The sequence below is a fragment of the Lytechinus variegatus genome, chromosome 10 (genome assembly GCF_018143015.1).
Source record: "Lytechinus variegatus isolate NC3 chromosome 10, Lvar_3.0, whole genome shotgun sequence".
NCBI classification, from domain to species: Eukaryota; Metazoa; Echinodermata; class Echinoidea; order Temnopleuroida; family Toxopneustidae; genus Lytechinus; species Lytechinus variegatus.
The window spans coordinates 34124841-34145913 of NC_054749.1; the positions used below are offsets into that span (position 1 = coordinate 34124841).

Sequence of the window (21073 nt, forward strand, 5' to 3'; positions counted from 1 at the left end):
AATGAACTTAATTTAATTGAGCGACCGATCGGGGGAAATAATTTCGGGCCCCGCCCTCTATTGACAAAAGCAAGATCCACCCCTGTGACACATACACACACACACACAGAAAAAAAAATTGTTGCCCCCCCCCCCCCATTAAAAAGCAAGGACCCCTGCCCTCAGGAAAAATACCTAGCTCCGCCAATGATTTAACATCCATTCCATTTGAACGTTGTGCTTGTAATTTGACCCAACAAAGGGCGTCCGTCGCGTGCCGCCACGCGAGTTCATGCATCTACTTATCCAGCCATCGGTCAGTAGTGAGAGTTCCCTGTACTACGTACGTATACAATGACAGGGTAAACTATCGAGCTCGCTCGCGGACTCCTGGACAAAGACTACGCTCAAGCAGGCCTTTTTAACAGCTGTGATGTCTGTGATTATGCGGGTCTATTTGCTTTGAAAATCGATTTTTACGTATGTGTACACGTTAATAATTTCATACTGGACATGTGTTAAACATCGAGATTATAAGCACTTCAGATTGGCAAAGCAAACACACCCTTGAAGTACCGTAGTTGAAGATATATCTCAAGGAGCTCCAAGACACATTTTGAGTTGTCAAAGACCGGTGAGTAATTACATATGATGTATTTCTAATTCTAATCTGATGATGTAGGCATATAGCATTGACATTGAGGAGACAGTATCGAATAGACGCGGATCGTGATTTATCATTAATTATGCATTCTGGATTTGAGTCAATTGCATTGGAGAGAAATGATCAAATTTGATGACCTGCATCCACTGCACATTCGCAGATTTACTTATCCTTTGCGCTAATCCAAACGTTATGCTTTCATTAAGTTCATACAGAGTGTGTCTAGCCTAAATCTCTAGCCTAGCCCTTTTCTGTCGTCAACGTTAAATATAACGTAAGAAATATATCAATCAAATTATCATGTTAATAATATTTAACCATTCATCACTGATGTTACATTATTTTGTTTTTGTTGTTCTTAAAACTAGAGCATATCATTTATGCATTTAATGCGGTACACTCTAAAAACAAGAAATGTTAACCTAATGGAGGAGTGACAACATTTTATAAATGTTGCATTTACCACTTTAAATGGTTCTACCCAACACTTAAAATGTTGGATTCAGCTTTATACAAGGTTGGATGTAACATTTGGAAAAGGTTGTCACTCCTCCAACCTTCCTAACGTTGATTTAACATTCCAATTTTTAGAGTGTAAGGCTAAATAGATCTAGAATCTAGATCTATCATGTTCAATAATAGCGTAAATAGTTCAGTCAAGTCACTTAGGCTTAGCGCTCTAAAATTTAGAATGAGATCTAAAGAAAGAAGAAAACCCCAATCATATTGAATCTAAATACGTCGTTATATGAATTTAGAGAATTTGGAACTACATGTACGGATTTTTATATAATATAGATAAGATCTATTTTTAAATGTGGATCTGTATTATCAACTACCATAGTTCTAGATCTAGGTTCTAATGCTAATCATATCGACTGATTTGACTGCATTCTCGCATTCACAAGTATGAGTTTATGCAGTGGATACATATATTGAAAGTACCTGTTCCATACAAGCACCAAAGCTGGCAAACACCATTATCTCTGTTGATGAATGACACAACAGTCATCTCTGGGAAACTTCCTTCCCACCGGAAGACATTTGTTTTGAAGGTCGTACCCGATTATCAAGTTTACTGGTACTAGAAGAACAAAAGATTACAAAATCCTAATAATAAGTCATTTCCTTGCTCCTTATGTTATAGAGTGTGAGAAAGTTTTCTTTTTGAAACAATCTTAAATTTTTCATTTTAATCGTATTTGGAAGCCTCTCTTGCATTGCATTGAAACGGGTCCTTATCGTCACGATCTTGGATGGATACCTTCACCAGTGGTAGACCTAAGCCGAGGGTTAATCTGCACGTTAAGCCCAACTTCTACCTCAGACCCAACTCTTAATATGGGGTTAAAAGTTGGGTTTGAGGTGGGGGTTCCCCCATGTCTTCCACAAATAAATTAGGCCCTGTAGTCGTAAGGGCAAAATTTCAGGTTATCTCTCAGAAAAAGGCTGTAAGCGATTAAAAGGTTCAAACGATGTAAGCCTCGAAATATTTTTATTGGCAATGATTAAGAAAGTAAAAACTGTAGTTGAGAGCTCCTTAATCGTTATTTTTTTCGTAGGTCAATCATTTTGACGTAGTAATTCAAAATTATGGATTATTATCATAGTTATGGACCCCATACATAAGAGGAAGTTCATCCTGACAAAAAGATTATTGTAAAGATGATAGAAACAATTACGGTTTGAGGAAAATCTATCAATTGAAAGATTTAATAAGTTATTCGATCTTTTGTGACTTTATATGGGAGCAACTTCTCATGTATCGTGAATTAAAAATATCAATTTGAAATGTCATTAAAAAATGAAAATGTTTTTTAATTGTACCTTTAGTATATCAACAGATAAATCATTTTAAATAAAGATAAATAGTCATCGCAAACCTTAAAAAAAGATTTATGCATTTTTATTATGGGGCAGCTGCTCGTCTATGACGTCACAAATCAAAATCTTGAAATTCAAATAACTTTCTTAATCTTTGACGGATTTTCCTCAAACCTTCACCAATATTTTTTTTCTGTTATTTATACAACAAACTTTTCGTCAGGGTGAACTTCCCCCTTAAGAAGTGATATTTCAGCCTTAAAATTGTTTCCCATAATCACGTTGGTATTTAGGCCTATATTGATATCAATCACTGCCAGTATCGATCCTGGGGGGATGTCCCCCCCCCCTGTGATTTTCTAATTTTGTACAGGGGTCTGGGGGAGAGGGTCATCTCATCCCTCCCCCCTAGATGGACAAAATATCTCGGGAAATAACCGCTTATGGTTTCGATATAATCCTCTAGACAACGAAATTACAATTCTACACTAAGGTGTCTACAGTTTCGTTAAACGTGAACGATTATGAATGCAATATAGGCCTACTGCAATGTTTATTTTTCTGATATTTTGCTGCTTTTATTTTCAGAGAAAACGGGCCGATATAATCATGATAATCAGGAAATTCGTTTACAGTTTTGATTTCTACCCCCCCCCCTCCCCCCCAAAAAATATAATTTCCCGTTATTTCCTGGAAGTCTATTTATAGCATTTGCTCTCATCGAGGGTGTGATGTTAGGTTGTGTAATTTTTACTTGTAATATATATATATATATATATATATATATACACAGGTATAGTCTAGCTATGGGGCTATAGGCCTATTTTTCTTGAATAGACAATGACCAAGGTTATATTGTTTGCGGTCATTCGATGAGCTTATTTTGTTTGGCACATACTACACTGCGATATGATTTTGCCACCAATCCACATCCACCCCCCCCCCGATCCTTTCTAAAAAATCCCGCTCAAAATAATATATTCACGCATAATAATACAATGACACCGTGATCATGGTGATACGGTGCCAGATGGCGTCCATGCCATTTCTATTCAGGTTATCCCCTATGGATTAGCAAATAGAGAACAAAGACGAGTATACTGAGTTTGTCTGCAATATGGTTAAGCTCGGGAAAATACTCGGATTGTTATTCATCTTGCATGGTTTTCACTCATATTTATTATTTCAACAATTTTGAAAGCATTTCCTACTTAAAGGGGTGCTCTGGGCTGAAGATATTTATATCTAAATAAATAGGGCAAAATTCACAGAACAATATGCTGAAAATTTAATCAAAATCTGATAACAAATAGAGAAATTATTGAATTTCAAAATTTAGTGATATATTGTGAAAACAGTTCTATGCGCGTCGTCATGAATATTCATTAGGGCTGATGATGTCACATCCCCACCGTCCCTTTTCTTATGTTATTACATGAAATCATGATTGTTTCATTTTGTTTTGAGAATATGTTTCCCTTGTAATGAAGTTGTAGCAATGAATATGTAATCCACTAAATCACTTGTCATTCCATTTATTTTTGTTCTTTTAGGGGGAAAAATTGAATAAACCCAATTTCATATAATAAACTGCAAAAGAATAAGTGGAGATATATGACATCATCAGTTTGCTCATTGAATATTCATGAAGACATGCCTAGAACTGTTTCAGCGGAATAATGCAAATCTTTAAAATGCCATAACTTTATTATTCCTAGTCCGATTTTGATCAAATTTTCATTGATTTGCTTGTCTGATTTTTCTTTATCTGTTCAAACCATATTTTTGTCAGCCTGGAGCACCCCTTTAAATATTCCTATAAAATGTGAGGCAAATCATATTGTAAATCATATTGTATTAAGTATTTGAATAACAAAATTAATTGAATAATCATTATTGAATAGAAATATGATCCACACATCGATCCTTTCTATTATAATTTCAATTATTTCTATATTGTATTTATAATTAGTTGCAGTAAGGATGCTTTTTTTACTTTTTGGATTCTTTGTTAACTACATGTATAATATTCCTAAAATTTCATGTACCGTTATAAATTCTACTATCTTTTTATTTTGTATTTTAGTAAACATTTTTTAAAGCGCGTTAATTACAAAATTATATTTTGTATTTATTTTTTTATCATTTTAAAATTAATTCATATTCATAGGTTCAAAAGTGTATCGTTCATGAGGATCTTGGATAATACATGTAGACAAAAGAGAATCAATTGATACCTGTAATGGTAAATGACAATAAATAAAAGTCAGAATAAAACATGACTGATATAATTATTGATCAGATAGAAAAGATAAAGATCAAAATATTTACCGCATACAATCATATCAAGTGTTCCCATGCAGATGATCTACAATATTATTATCCCAGTGTGTACCGTACTCAGAAAATACACTTCAACGGTGTTCAAGGACTGCTATATTCTATTTATATAAAGTTCAATTCAACCATTCAGGTCAATTCTAACACAAAAGAGTCAAGTTGAATAAGAAAATTATAGAAAGAACATATATTTAAAACGTGAAAACAATTCAAAAGTAATATGTGATCTCGTCAGTTTCCAAATTTATACCGTACATTGTTTTGTGATAATGAAAGAATCTATTCCGATTCGCTTGAGGTCAAGGATTCATGATCTTGGCCACCATATAACTTCTTTTCCCTTTCATATAAAAATAGATTCCATAAAAACTGTATATTATACCTAGTATAAAATGCAAAGATAAAGAAAGAGGTATACAAAGGGAGAGATAAGGGGGGGGGGGGTTAAATGCAACTGAACCCAATGTCTATTCTATTCCAATCTGTTTACACGGTTTTAACCATTTATCACAACACATTGATTTCACAGTGCTTTTTGTCCCACCTGCCAGTTCGAATTTGTTTTAATGGTCGTAGATTAATGATGATCGCGTGGTCATGATTAGGATCATGATAATGAACACATTAAAAACGCTGATTAAAATTGTAAAGTTGTTAGAAACGTTAACAGTAATAATTTGTAGAAAAGTTATAAAAGATTCATCATCACTGAATTAATCAAAAGTGTAAACTGTTAAACAGGGGCGTAAGAGCGAAGTTGAACGTGGGGGGGGGGGACAGGAAAAAAGGGCACATATTCTTTCGAAAAGGGCACTATCTTAAACATGGCCGTATGCAGATTTTTTCTTTTGCTGGGGGGGGGGGCAAAATTCAAATTCCCTGTGCTGTAGGATAGCAATAGTAATATGAATTTATTTTCAAGCACCGGTCACTCCACTGAAGCACATCGCATTTTAGTAAACTGTTAATCGCTTGGAACTAGTATGAATTGCCACCTATATAGAACTACATCCCTCTTGTCTACTTTCTTTTCCATTCTCGGGGGCCGGGTCGTGGGCCAAATATTTGATGGGCGATTCACACAAAGTTAACACTGAAGAGGGTACCCCGTGAATTGCGCTTGGTGCATGGAAAGAGCATATTTCACCCTAATATGAAAACTATATTTTAGATCAAGGAAAAACTAATAAGAACTTTCAAAGTTTATCAAGAGACCGCCCCCCTCCCCATTTCCCCGGCATCTAGTTTTTTATTTGCCCCCCTTTTCCTCTCATACTTCAAATTCACTGTGTTGATACTGATTCCATGTTTTCCTATCGATTGTGGAGTCACTGTGATAAGGCATTGAAGTTGGCACGAAATACGAAACTAAGGTCTGTAAACGGAGACTATCGCATCATTACACTCACATTTTTATGAAAAACGCCGGGTACGTAGTTTTCAAGCCGCACTAGGCCCGGCCCATACACTTCGAAAGCAGTCAGGCGCTGGACAGTTACACTGGCTGGGTATTTAAAAATCACTGGACTTGTATTTTGTCGGCGTTTTTCTTCTATTTGAATCGTATTCTACTCAAACATGGCTTCTCGAGGTAAGTTACCAACGTATATTATAGTAAGAACATAAAGACCTAAGTTATAGACTGCGAATCAATCCCGGCTGTGATTTGATACACGTGCACAATATTAGCCAGAGGCCAGACGGCCTGCAGAAGAGTGCATCTGATGATAATTATGTACTATTAAGTCTGTGAATGAGAATAATATATTAATATTTGCATACGTGCTCAGCTTTAATGACAATGAATATTTTGACCTGGAACAGCTTTTGTTTATCCTTTTCTTTCTAGTTTGATTGGCATTTGTTAAAATATAGAATGAAAGATTGGCATCGCCAAATCAAAGAAAGAAGAGTAAATCATGGATGATGATTGGATTTGGAGATGCCACGTTGACGACCAACACTCGCGGATGAAAATGTTGAGAGGGGGCGGGAGGCGCGGGGAGGGGTGGAAGTGTTACGTATCATCCCGGGTATCATCCTTACTATGCCTTGTTCAGTTAGAACCATGGATGAACCGCTTCAGTCAGTAAGAAGAAGGGAGCATGTGTGCGGTATATGCCCGGGGCGGCAGATGCGCCTGGTGAAAATTGACCCCTTTGTGAAAATATATATCTTTGGCAAAGCGTTTTGGGTATTTTCCCGGACTCGGCTCCGGGGGGGGGGGGTGTCCGCATGGCCATATTCAGACCATGGAGCTATAATAGCTCTTTGTTCAGTCAGTGACATATTTAAAAAAAAATCTAAAAATCAAGCACGCAGTACGTGTTCTAATGTAAAAATGGGCGTTTTACCTTGGCCTTAATTGTTTTCCCCAAAACACCGGGAAGGGGGGGTCTCACAGGAAACGAGGCCGCAGACATTGCCAATTGCAGTTGGACAGACGATGCAATTTACCAGATATGGTATCACAATTGATCATTGTAGTACTATCACATTAGATTGATTTATTCCATAGCAGGGAATTGTTATCCATAGCAATAACTCGCTATTGAATTGAATGTACACTAGCTGTACACCACCTAGGAATGAAAGAGCCTTCATTATTCCTTCATTCTCATCAACGTGCATCGCTACACTACATGTCTGCGAATACAAGTGCAGATATCGTACGATGCATCTAGTCTAGATTACAAACGTTTTTACGCTTGTATTATTGTATAACACCCTTTTACTCTTTGACATGACAGTGGGTTTTGGTCATATTCATCCAGTAAAAGATGCGTTGGAAGAGAATGTGATTCCCTGAGATGATCCGTCGCTCTTTAAATGCCAGTTGTACTGTTGTAGGGGGATCTGATTCACTTTGTTTGCTATTGATTTATAACTATGGTCTAATCCAATACACTCGTGATTGTGAAAGCTGGCCACTTTAAAGATAAATACCAGTTGTGGTAATGATATCAAATGAGTTTGAACAGAATCCAATAATGACCACCCAAGTGTTTGTATGTATAGACAACGCTGGCAAATGCCAAATTACTTTGGAATAAATTGTGTATTGCTGAGAAATAAGCGAAATTCCATCAAATGTCAAGCATTCTTCCAAGCAGTATTAAATACAATGTCCCACTTATGCCTTTTTGTGTTAAAAATCATAATAATTTAGATAAGATTGAATGATTTTAACAAAGATCAGATTATTTCAATGTTCCAGATCCTTAGTATAATATTGATTAATATGGTGACAATAAATCAAGACTGATTTAGACTTTCTGATGAAATGATTGTTTGCTGCACGTACTATATTTTACCTTTAAAAGCAGCTGTGTACCGTGAGTCTAAATGTTACACAAATTGTTTTGAGAAAATTTGTATCACGTTTCAGAAATTGTACTGACTGTCAGAAAAGGGGTTTCCCCTTTTGAAAATTATATACGTGTACAAGGTTTATATTTATAGACTAGGTAACACGAGCCCACTCGTGACCAACAGACGACCCTGGAACACACGATGGGTGTACAGCTGATTGCTCCACTAAATCAGCTGGGACTGAGAAAGTGAGCTAGTCTAATACCTAGACATTGTTTACCCTGGTCAGCCCATGTAACGATCACAAAGTCACGCAAGGTCATCGTATAGTGGACAATGCTTTGAGATCAATCGTCATTTTGTGTTGTGATTTCTATCAGAACGCGACTATCGTTACACCTATTGTCGAGCAGCACCAATCCATAAAAAATACAAAACTGCCATTTTATCATTCAAATAATTATGATCATACACGGTTCTATGAGAAAAAAAAAAACACAATTGGAATCTAGGAAACTTTTAGTGGAGCTGCTCGCCCGTGACGACGCAAATCGGAATTTTAATATTCATACTCTATTGATAGCCATGCTTTGATTGAATTTCGTCAGACCTGCTATATTGATTAATTTTCAGGTGTTTAAACTTCATTGGGTCTGGGTTGATTTCCCCTTTAACGATTAAAGATGGGAAAACAAATGATATAGCGTTTATTATTTTGATCAAATCCCAATATGAATACTCTGATCGAGGGAGGGGAGGGGGTGTTTGTGATGAGAACAAAATAGCTCTATGGTGGTAGCATGGACTATGGTGGTAGAAATTAAATGGAGACCAAAGGAATCCTTAGACCCCCCCCCCCCCTTAGACTGCATTGTTATGCAATCAATAGTGAGAACTTCTACGGTCTACCATTTTTGACAGATGTTTGTTTGTCATTGCAGGTTTAGACAAATATCATTGGCTTTCCAATCGCACATTCAGATAAGGAAGAGATATAGGGTGTGTTCAGTCTATTTTCTCAATCAAACAAATGAATCACAAATCAAAACGTCGTTTTGGCTTGCAGTCAAGCCGTTTTTATGCCTCTGTTGTTTCAAGCCCAACTGGGCGTTGTGGCGTGCGCCTGTAATCCCAGCTGTGGGGGAACCTCTGCAAATTGATGCAGAGGTTCGAGGTTCGAGCCCTGATCACGTCTTTCGGATGGTGACGTTAAAGGTCTGTCCCAGACGTAAATAATCATACCTGATTGATACACGTCTGTCAAAAACTCAAAATACACACACACACCAACCACATGAGGGCAAGGAATTATGGGTGAAATGGATGTGAACGCAATGCATGACGGGCCCGGAAGAAGGACAGAGGTCATGATTGAGATTCATTGATAGGTGTTTTAAAAGACATAACAACCGACAGAAAAATTGATTAGAAGTGTCTTTTTGATGCGATTGAACACAGCCATGTAGCAGGTTCTTAATCCCTCAGATAAAGAAAAGAAAATATCTCTTTATCTCCAACCTTGCAAAATGTCTTTTGTTAAATCTATCTAGGAATTATCCTTGGTTTAATTCAGTTCATTTTAAAGGAAATATAGAGGCAATTATAACTCGTACCAATTCTAGACGAATTCATCAATCGATTTGAAACTTTTCTTGCAACTTAATGGATTTTCTTTTTTATTCCACCTGTTCATTCGCCACTTCAACAAATCTAACTTTCTTAAAGGTCAAGTCCACCTCAGAAAAATGTTGATTTGAGTCAATAGAGAAAAATCAGACAAGCACAATGCTGAAAATTTCATCAAAATTGGATGTAAAATAAGAAAGTTATGACATTTCAGAGTTTCGTTTATTTTCAACAAAATAGTTATATGAACGAGCCAGCTACATCCAAATGAGAGAGTTGATTACATCACTCACTCACTCACTATTTCTTTTGTATTTTATTATATGAAATATGAAGTATTTTGATTTTCTCATCATTGTCATGTAAAATGAAGTTTCATTCTTCCCTAAACACGTGGAATTTCATTATTTTAACATTTTGTGCTTCAGGCAAGGAGGTCCTAATCATCAAATTCGTAAAAATTGAAATATTGTATAATTCAAACAATAAAAAACAAAAGAAATAGTGAGTGAGTGACATCATCGGACTCTAGACGTGATTGACTCGTTAATTTAGATAATAATATTTTCCGATGATTATTGGATATATTTAGTCTTATGAACCGTCCATTATTCGCAATTATTTTTTTGTTTGTTTGTGGTCAGCAATCTCATATTATCATTCTTATTATGACGGGGACTTTAGAGAGGAGCGGATCTAGGGGGATTTTGCTTGAAGGGGTCTTTTTTTTAGGGAAGTGGTAATTGCTTTTAACCCCGTTCCAGAATCCGGCAAGGCTATATATTGCAGTTTACATGAGTTGAAATCTAAGGTGATTTTTTATATGATGACTTGACCGGGGACGTGATCATAGATTTTTAAAGTCTTGTTTTGGAAATCGCATTCGCAAGTCTCATGTTCCAATATTACCGATGCAGGATATGAAAAAAGGTTAGAATCACTCAAAATCATGATTACATTCGGGAGACCAATATTTTCAAAGAATATTCAGAGCGAATTCATGCAATGAAAAATGAGCTCAGAGCTCGGCCCCATGCAAAGGCATACAGATTAAGAAAATGAAATAATAAAAAGAGAGAACACATTAATCAGCATGATTATTGGATCAGAGAGGCAGAAGATAGGAAGAAAAGGAATGACACAAAAGAAGAAAGGGTTTATTTGAAAGAAAACAACAAATGAATGGCGTTTTTGTGAATTCAAATTCACTATTGAGTCGCGTATAATGCAGGCGAGGCTGCCAGAGGCGTTCAACATTTTCATATATAATGCTTTTTTTTCAGGTTCAATTTCAAACTCTATGAAAAGGCGTGGGTTGTAATGACATTGGATCATTGTGAGGTCATGATAAGGTCGATTTAATGAGGTTCAAACCAAGGGAACGATCTGAACTTGTCATCCCTTTATCTCTCCTTTCAACACAATAAATTTCCTCAGCATTTATAAGGTGTAAGGTTTACAACCTCACTCTCCCGCCCAGGCTAAGCGTTATACGTCTTGATATCGGTCAGACATGCTAGAAGGAACAAACAATTTCCGTAGTTCCCACCTGGATATTTGTTTAGAAATAAATTAAACAATAACAAAATATAGAAGATGGAGAAGATAAAAATAGAACAAATCCTATAAAACTACTTCAGAAGCATATAGGCCCATATCAATCTATTTGCCATATCAGTATTCATTGTAATTATTGCGATTAGCCATCTATAAGCCTATTTCACCTATATTGCTTTAAGTGCAAAACTATAGATATATATATATATATATATATATATATATATATATATATATATATAATTCTGTTTTTATTGAAAAAAATCAATATTTACAAACTTTAAATATGCGTGATTGAATGGTATTTCTGGAAACGAAGTAAAATTATTTGAAGAGGAAAACAGATGAATACATTCTTTTAAAAAAATGTCGCTATTCTTCAACTTAAATAAATTCTTGTTTTTTTCATTCAATTAGCACAGTGTATCCTATACGCCTCTTCTCCTTTTCTCTTTCCACCCTCTCATAAGTCTCCCTCCTCGCCGCCCCCCCCCCCCCTCTTCTTGTCCTCTTGCTTATGTACCGTCTCCTATATGTTCTACAATACAGCATGTATTTTCTTTATTAAAGAAAAAGTTCGTTACCCCCGAACGAACGCCCCTTCAGCCTATTTACATTGCACCGCCAGAAGGCATTGTTAATATTATTAATTCCCTTTCTGTGCTTACATGATATTTTATTTAATGATCCCTTGGTCATTGTGCATCTTTAAAATTACAACCCCGCTCGGGTAATGCCTTTCCATTGGGCTTTGCATATAGAATGAGATATATTTTATATAGGGCCTATAATATTTATAACGTTATAAAATAGATGGCCTGAATACATTTTTATGTACACTTGTGCTAATTATTGACTTTAGTTGAGTTTTTGATTCGTCATCAACATTATAAGTGGTAAGGGCGAGTATAATATTTGAAGCTATGTTTTGTTCTTTACAATTTTCTTATGATAGGCTTATGTTAAGGGGGCAATAGGCTTGTAGTCCTATTTCCTTTCTTATTTCTCATCGTTCTCAACAGTTTTTTTTTATTGCTACTGCATGATTTTTTCTGTGAATTATTGTATTGTTCTTGTACGTTTTTATAAGTCTGAAAATGAATTGATCCGTTTTTATTCTTGTTTTCAGTTCACTTGTCACCAAGATTGTTGAATGTGACTGAACAAAAAAGCAAACAAACAAAAATAATGAATCAGAGACGGATAAATTGAGAGAAAAAAACAATAAAAGTGAGGAGAAAGATTTGTGTGTGGGGTGGGGGGAGGGACCAGACTTTGGATTGCGATGCAACTCGAATAATATTTGCATTTCACCCACGTCGCTACACCAGACAGCATTATTAAAACGTTCATTTTATGTTTGCTTTTCTCTCGAAGAATTGTGAAAATTAATGTAGGTTTGAAAGCTATTGAAAACCAGTTTAGCTTCTCAAGTACTTAAAAGATAATCTGTCACAATCATGACATTTGCGTATTAATAGTCTTGATCTAAAGACCTGCATAGGAAATAGAAAATTGAGAAGAAAAAAAAATAATGACAGAAATGATTACATCAACAATGGATTTACTAATCGAAGAATAAGGTACGTTTTCTGAAGTTATCAACGTGAAACTAAAGTTTCTTTTTTTCTGTTTCCCTTAACCCACTCCCAATATTTCTAGGTATTACGATGACAGAGCCTACCTCGTACTCGCGACCGACTACCCGATCGCAGTCAAAACGCCTGTCTGAGGAGACTACGAAGCCCACTATAAATGGAGCGTCATCCGCAGACCCAAAGGCTGGACAATGGGGGCGTGCATGGTAATTAACTCTACTAATTACGAATTCAGTGACATCGTACTACATGTATCTGTATGCTTATTATGATTAATGAGATTGTTAGCATTGATTGCATGGGATGAAGCCGTTGCAAGCATTGTTGCAAAAGGTTTCAAGAAAAAGGAGGATAAGTCATTAGTGATTTTTTTTGTTCCCCTAGTTTGATTGTAACTGATAAAAATAAGGACTGCATAATTTGTCATCTGTTTTTCTTTATCAATTAAATGAAAACTTTTGATATCATGTTTTTAAGAAGATTTTTACTAACAGTTTTGTATTTCTATGGCTCCTTACCATCCTCCCCATTCTTATCTATTCCTTCGCCATTCTGTCTTCTATGCATTCCCTATTATTTCCTCCTTTCCTCTCCCTCCCCGTTCCTTACCCCCCCCCCCCCCACCGTCCCTCATCTTTCCCCTATCTCACCCCTCCCTATCCACACCCCTTCTACTCCCTCCCAAATCCTTCCGCAGGGAGGTAGATGTGTTCACCACTGTTGGCGTTCTCCTCCTCCTGACCCTCATACCACTGGTTGTCTTCTACGTCCATGTATCCTGTACCCACTACCAGTGTTCCCTCATCGCTCCACCCCTTGAGATGAGGAAGGGCGCCCTCACCCCCATGATGCTCTGGGATCAGATACCACCGATCACCTGGGATGGTGTGACCATTCTATCAATCTGGATGGCTTTTCAGGTAAGAGATCAACGCCTGTCGTACACACTTTTCAGTCTGTGATCTTATTGTCCCCCCCCCCCCCCAAAAAAAAAAAGAAAGCATGGCGACATGCCTTTAGAAATGGTAAAGAATTGAGTTATTGGCATTCAGCACAAGGATAAAAGTGAACTTGTAAATTGAATCCTATTCTGCTTTATATCCTTATACAGTGCGTCACAGAAAAAGGAAACCGGTTTTCCCAGTTATTATTTTTTAAACATGCCCAAATGATTTATGCACTTTTATTTACACCGTCTTAAAATCTATTTTTTTACTTTCATTTTGATAACACACATGATATGATTAGTTTATGCATAAATGAGTAAGAAGAGTATGAAAATTAAATAATAAAATCAAGACAGATTGGTCGAATCTGTTTTATACGCAAGAAAGGGATGGCTCAATAGCATATCTTTAGTATAATTTGTGAAGTTCCTTGTGAGTTTCTGTGCAAATCGTTTCTGACATGCCTCAGATTTCATTGCTTTTACTCCGCAATGTGTGAACAAGTCAGTAAGTATTTTGTCTCGAATCAAAGAGGGGATTCATTTCTTAAGACTAATGTTAGTTTTTTTTATGATCGAAACATATGTTACTTTAAAGCGGGTTTCCTTCTTGTGGGATGCATTGTATAATGCATGATCCTCGTACATGTATGGAATTTCATGTTTTGTTGGGATATTCGCCATTTCCTTCTTAATTGCTCTATCGAGATCATCGTAATTGATACAAAGCATGACCACTCTTGATTACTTCCTGGTAGATCTATCATTAGAATGGTTTACTTTCAAATACTTAAAGGGAGGGAGATACATAAAGAAAAAAAAAATGATGGGCTTTATCTTATATGCAAGAACAGTTTTGCGTGAATTTATAATGAATGGGTCTTAGAAGGATGTGAAGAAGCTAGGATGAGGATGAGAATACGAAATTGAAGGGGAATATACAAAATTGATGAATATAAAAGAGAAGGGGAGGAGTGGTAAGATTTGTACCAAGAAGACGAATTTTGTTTCAATTTTCTTTAGTTCAAAACATCTTGTTAATTTCTACTCGGACTCGGGTGGGGTGTACTGACTATATACAGCACTTAAGTTCGAACAATACCGGCATTTGTAATAACCCTTTGCTGACAATGACTGTTGTTTGTAACATGGTGTCATTGTACAGACGAGGTAAATAATACACCGAATTGGATGGGTATACATGCTTGATGATTGTGAGATTGTGTTTACTCTTAGTATCAGCTACTTAACACAGCCACTCTTCAAGGAATTATGTCGGTATTCTACTTGAGGGAGGGCTATCTTCTTGATTATGAGCAAATATTGATCTCATATAGTCGTAATATGATTTTTACAGTTGGGCAAGCGATGAATGTTGATCAAAGTCGTTAGAGGAATCCCCACTTTCTAGACCAACGGTAAAAAGAAAAGAAAAAGTTCCTCTGTTCCTCAATATTATTAAAAGATATTTTGTATTCCCATTGTCTTCCTATACTCATTGTTCTGTCTAGTTCTGCCTTATCATCGGTAAACAAGCTGGATTTTCATATTTGTGTTAAGGTTGTATTGCAATGGACATGCGTTCGATATGTGATCAAAAGTTCACTCGTCGTCAGTCTGAACTGAATTCGACACATAATACCCCCCCCCCCCACCCCCAAAACACTTGATAGGAATCTGCTTTTGTGAAATACATGTACTGCTATATATAGAAAAAAACGCTATAATGTGTATGGAATGACAAGTTGAACATTTTCACTCTGGTATTTTCAGGGCTAGGTTTTTTTTGTCCATTTTGGGGGGGGGGGGGGGGGGTGGGGGATCCTGAATATTCCTAAGCGATCATCTTCATGTATTTAGGCCATTGGAGAATCTCGATGAAGGGGTTATTATTTTTGCTTTTCTTTTTGTTAGGGTTATTTTTGTCGGGTATTTTCACGTGACTTTTCTATTACTCGGCGTGACTGGCAATTGTTTGTCAGGCTTATAATATGAGGAGAAAAGGACAGTTTACCTCTGAACTATTCAATGTTGAAAAGGCAGTCATGGTTGGTGCACCTGCATAAAAAAAGAGGATGTCTGGTATTGCTCGGGCTACAAACGTTCGGTGGATACTATAGTCTGTAGAACAGACTCTAATATGGCAGTGAAATTACAAACCCATGATTATACGCATTGAAGAAGGTGATGAACTGGATTGTAGTGTATTTTGTTTGATGTATCGCAATGTTGTGCAGCTCACCCCCCCCCCCCACCATCTCCTTTCGCCCTGGTAGTTTCTCATCGCTGTTGCCCTTTGTGCAAAATCGTCACCATCATCATGGGTATAAAAAACGATAACGGCTTTCCAAATGGCTAATTTCCCACTTGTACATAATTTGCCTCATTGAAAAGTCAAATTTATTGGTGCTGCGAACCCGCCATTAAAAAACTCTATCTTGCCTCATTTGATGAAAGATCTTCATGAAACTTTTATTACACTTTTTTTTAAATGTAATTGATATCTTTACTCATTCATTCATATCCGATTCCGCAGGTGGTCCTCTTCTACTTGCCAGACCTCTTCCAGTACATAATACCCGGTTATGTGGGCGGTATTCAACTGGGTGCCGTAACGCCATCGGGTATCCGGAATCCATACAACATCAACGGTTTGCAGGCCTGGTTCATCTCCAATGGGATCTTTGTGGCAAACGCCCTCTATTTTCGTTGGTTCTCGCCATCAATCGTGTTTGACCACCGTGGTGCGCTCCTGTGGACAGCCAATGCTGTTGGCGTGACGGTAGCAACATTCGCCATCGTGAAGGTGAGGGCTCACTTGGCGGAGCAGCAAAATTATTCCTTTGGTAGATTAGTTATTAATGGATTAAGTACGAATACAGAAAATCACAAACCAAGTCAAGAGATGCGATGTTACCCAAAAAAAGATTAAAATGAAATACAGTAGTGTAAATCTTTTCTTACTGCGTTCGGGATCTATAAACAAAAGAAGAAGAAGAGAACGGTCTTTGCTACCAAGAAAATACCGCTTTCATTTTCCTCTACCATGAAATGTTCCCTTTATTTCTATATAGATTCAGATGAATTATTCTCATCAGACTCGTCAATCCGAAACTCCCCCAATCTCGTTCTCGTTCACCTTTTCGGAAGAATAAGGGATGTTTCTTTGAGTTTTTTTTTCTATCTCCAGCATTCTTATCCAATAAATCTTTTCTATCTGTGTTAATTTTTTAACTTTACAGGCTTACTTCTTCCCTACCCACGCCGCTGATCGTGTGTTCACTGGTAACATCTTCTATGATTACATGATGGGTATCGAGTTCAATCCACGCATAGGAAAGATGTTTGATTTCAAGGTAGGAAAGACTGACAGGGTTCCCACAGTCATGGAAAATCCTGGAAAAAATTGTGGTCCTGGAAAGTCAGGGAATTTGAAAAATTTGTGAAAAGTCATGGAAAAGTCATGGAATTGCATTTACCTCATGGCTCATGGCAGCTTTTCATTTTGCCGTGTCTCGCAAAGTTCTCTCATACTTAATTATCATACAGTGCTGTGTCTGATTTTGGAAACCGTGCCAGAAAGCAAGTCATGAAAAGCAGCAATTTAGTCATGGAAAAGTCATGGAATTTTGTTTTTAAATTTCTGTGGGAACCCTGGACTGAGGAAGAATAAGTGTACTCATGAGTGTACTCATTCTCCATTAATTGTGGCCATATCGGCAACTGCATTCCTGTCTCGCATTTTAAGCAGTGTTTCCCCGCCAATTTTTGCGGTCAGAAATCACAACATTTTATTTGTTAACAGTTCAAACATAAAAGGTTTGTGAAAAGGGTTTTTGCGCAAGAGTTAGAAACTTGTCAGAACAACTAACTTGTAAGAATGAGGAAGGTTCTATGAGGACAGCTTTATTGTTGGAAATTGAAAAGGTCATCCTAAACCATTCGTAGGATTTGGAGGAAAGATTCCAAAGTTGACACTTAAATTGTAAAACCAAAAACAAAGCTCTATGAAAATGGACTTTATTTCGTTAGAAATACCCCAACCCTTCCGGACATCGTGCTCATTTAATTGTTAATTATATTCTTAAGAATATTTTGTTGAACTTTTGTATTGTATCCAGCTTTTCTTCAACGGACGACCGGGTATTGTGGCTTGGACCATTATTAATTTCTCCATGGCGTGTAAGCAATACGAGCTCTACGGCTACGTCACCAACTCCATGATCCTTGTGAACTTCCTGGAGGCGATCTATGTGGTTGATTACTTCTGGAATGAGGCTTGGTACCTTCATACCATCGACATGCACCATGATCATTTCGGCTGGTACCTGGCCTGGGGTGATATGGTCTACCTGCCTTTCATGTATACCCTTCAGGTTAGTGCATATGAATTTTTGTTCTTGTTTGTTCTTGTTAGTAGAAGTCTGTAAAGTTTTGTCCCGCAGGAGACGATACACTGTATAAAAAAAAATTAATTAAGCACTTACGGTGCTTGTATAGTGACTGCTTTACGAGTGCTGATTTTCTAGTTTAAATTTGAACTAGAAAATCAACACTCGCGCAGTCACTATCCAAGCACTGTTAGTGCTAAATTAGCACTTAATTTTTTACAGTGTAACCGCATTCCCGTCGTCTTTGTAACGATCGCCCTTATGTTTAGTGTTACTTGTCATTCTCACCTAAAAGGACAACGTACCTGCACAAGTCGGACTTCTCGAAAATGAAGAAAGGTATTTTAGTTATTATTCTGCCTTTTCTTTTGCACTGTTCGAGTCTAGATCCGTCTCCCCCAAACCGTAGGAGTGCTCTAGATAATTATTTGACGAGTATTCATGAGATGATTTTAAAATTTCAACCACACTTTCTGTCTACCTCACAGTGCTTCTACCTTGTCTTCAACCCTGTCGAACTCTCCTGGCCCATCTTCACCGCCATCTTCCTCCTCGGAACCATCGGTTACTACATCTTCCGGTCGGTCAACCGACAGAAGGATTACTTCCGGCGCACCAACGGACAAGCCCCGATCTGGGGCGCCATGCCCAAGTACATCGACGCCACGTATACCAGCGGTGACGGACAGGAGAGAAAGAGCAAGCTGCTGTTGTCTGGTTGGTGGGGCGTCACCCGACATATGAATTACACCGGTGATCTGATGCAGGCTGCAGCCTGGTGCCTATCCTGCGGAGTGGGACACATCTTCCCATACTATTACCTTGTATTCATGACCATTCTGCTCATACACCGCTGCCGGAGAGACGAAGACCGCTGTCACGCCAAGTATGGCAAGTCCTGGGAGCTTTACATGAAGAAAGTTCCATGTAGGCTTATACCTTACATTTACTGATAATGTTGCCAATTTTTGTTTCATGATAACGATCAAGCCTTATACCTCAAGGGCAGTTGCATGAGATAATCAAACTTTTTTTTACGTCCAACCCATATTTTTTTCTTCATTCTTATTAGTCAACTTCACGAATTTCTCAAGCCATGATAATTTGAGAGCAGACACAATTCGAGAACATGACAACTGTCATTAGAGCAAGAAAAAAAAGACGACGTATAGGTCCCACATACAGGAGATCGGATGTTTTTCCCTTTTTATTTTTCTGAGCAGTGATGTCAAAATCTTGTCACCCATCAGTAACACCTTAATGCAATTTTATCTAACATAATAGTGTTCACTATCCAATTAGAATCTACATGTATGCATTATCGGGTTTAAATCAACTTTCTCCTTGGTATTCGCTCACTTTTGTTGAATTGCGATTACATTCACAATGAATTGCTACAACCCCATTCCGGCATTTTTGGACATTTGGAGGCGGCGGATTCTTTATTGTTAACACTAAGTAATGCGTGATATGATATGTGCACCGTTGCAAAGCTTGAACGTGGTATTTGAATATATTGTAATAATCGTTCACTCCACAGTAAAACACTGATCATCACTGCCAGTTAATTATCCACTGCAGAATAAGTAATCGAACGAAAATAAGTGACCGGAATGGCTTAGTCATAAAAAATTGTCAATATTTGGGAGAAATCAAAATCCCTTGCCGAGCAGAAAGCATCATAGGGATTCCAGTCCAATGCTTAACAGGTTTTGATGCAATTTGCAGGTTTCAATTAGTCTCTTGATGTTCAAGAAATGGACTGGCCTTCGTTATGGAGAGGTTTTCAAACGCTCCATAGTAAAATAAGGCTACGCGAATTCCGCAAGATTCAGAGTCGTCGCATTAGGAAGCTAACGAGGAGATGCGTGGATGACTATAACAATGTGAACCCTATCGAGCGCTCTTGTGCATGCGGGGACGCTACAGTTTTCCATATTCCTGGTTTTTATGACATTCAGACAAAATAGCATGGTTGTATGAACAGGGCGGGGCGATGCAAGAAAAATCGCATACCCCGTGTGTAGGAATGACCTCCCTCATATAATCGGGGTATGCCAGTGTTGGTCGGAGCAATAGCATTTGTAATATGGTTGATTGAGGGTTTTCCTTCTCCGAGTTGCCGTCGACCAAAAATCGTGATAAAACGTTATGATAATGGTGAGTGACAGCACAGCTCTGGCTGTTGGAGTAATAGTCAAAATTTGATAGAGCGATCATGATCTGTTCAAAAGTGAAAAAGATCTGAAACCTTCGTTCAGCCATTCATATGAGTTTGAACAAACCTCACGCGCACGCACCAGGGTCCCCTAACACGAAGGTTAGCAATTGATCGTAAGCTTGGCTTTCACGATGGATGGTACATTATAGTCAAAGGAATCGATCGTAGAAAAATGTTCTACGATCAATTGCTAAATTGTGTGTTACGGACCCTTGGTCATCATATTTTTCATGGATTTGGAAATCGTACATTTCAGTGATGTTAGAGTAATGAACATCAAAATCTAACACACTAAATAAAACAAAATATATTATGTATAAACGAAACATATTAGCAAACGGTGACGGGTCTTTTGTAGTTTAGTAGTACATGTTATAATAATAATGATAATATTACACAGTTTTGTATAGCGCATATCACATTATGGTCATTATTTTTAATTGGAATGAAGATATCTCATTTGATTAATTTAAAAGTGGTCATACAAGAGCGCTTAGGATGCGAGCTTTATTATCAGGGTATTTTTTGTTCTTTTTCTATTAATGCAGTATTAAGGGAGCGTTCCCAAATTATCAAATTAGGCATGGAGATTTATCGCAGCAAGTGTTTATTTAG

At 37.3% G+C, this 21073-nt stretch overlaps 1 protein-coding gene across 2 annotated transcripts; it reads left to right on the plus strand.

The window, feature by feature from the left end:
- Window positions 1–232: 232 nt before the first annotated feature.
- On the plus strand, window positions 233–19614 carry LOC121422238 (7-dehydrocholesterol reductase-like). Of its 2 annotated transcripts, none has more exons than XM_041617147.1 (7): window positions 233–613; window positions 12965–13106; window positions 13598–13820; window positions 16383–16652; window positions 17089–17202; window positions 17968–18222; window positions 18726–19614. In XM_041617147.1, the coding sequence occupies exons 2-7, from the start codon at window positions 12973–12975 to the stop codon at window positions 19188–19190; spliced, it is 1461 nt and encodes a 486-aa protein (XP_041473081.1). In that variant the 5' UTR covers window positions 233–613; window positions 12965–12972; the 3' UTR covers window positions 19191–19614. The 2 variants fall into 2 exon arrangements, with proteins under 2 accessions (XP_041473081.1, XP_041473080.1); XM_041617146.1 differs by lacking the exon at window positions 233–613 and adding an exon at window positions 6243–6398.
- Window positions 19615–21073: the final 1459 nt, after the last annotated feature.

Excerpts from the sequence above, each read along its gene's own strand:
- LOC121422238 (XM_041617146.1), top strand. Across the intron at positions 13,107-13,597 it reads GGACAATGGGGGCGTGCATG|GGAGGTAGATGTGTTCACCA; the intron begins GTAATTAACTCT and ends ATCCTTCCGCAG. Across the intron at positions 17,203-17,967 it reads GAAAGATGTTTGATTTCAAG|CTTTTCTTCAACGGACGACC; the intron begins GTAGGAAAGACT and ends TATTGTATCCAG.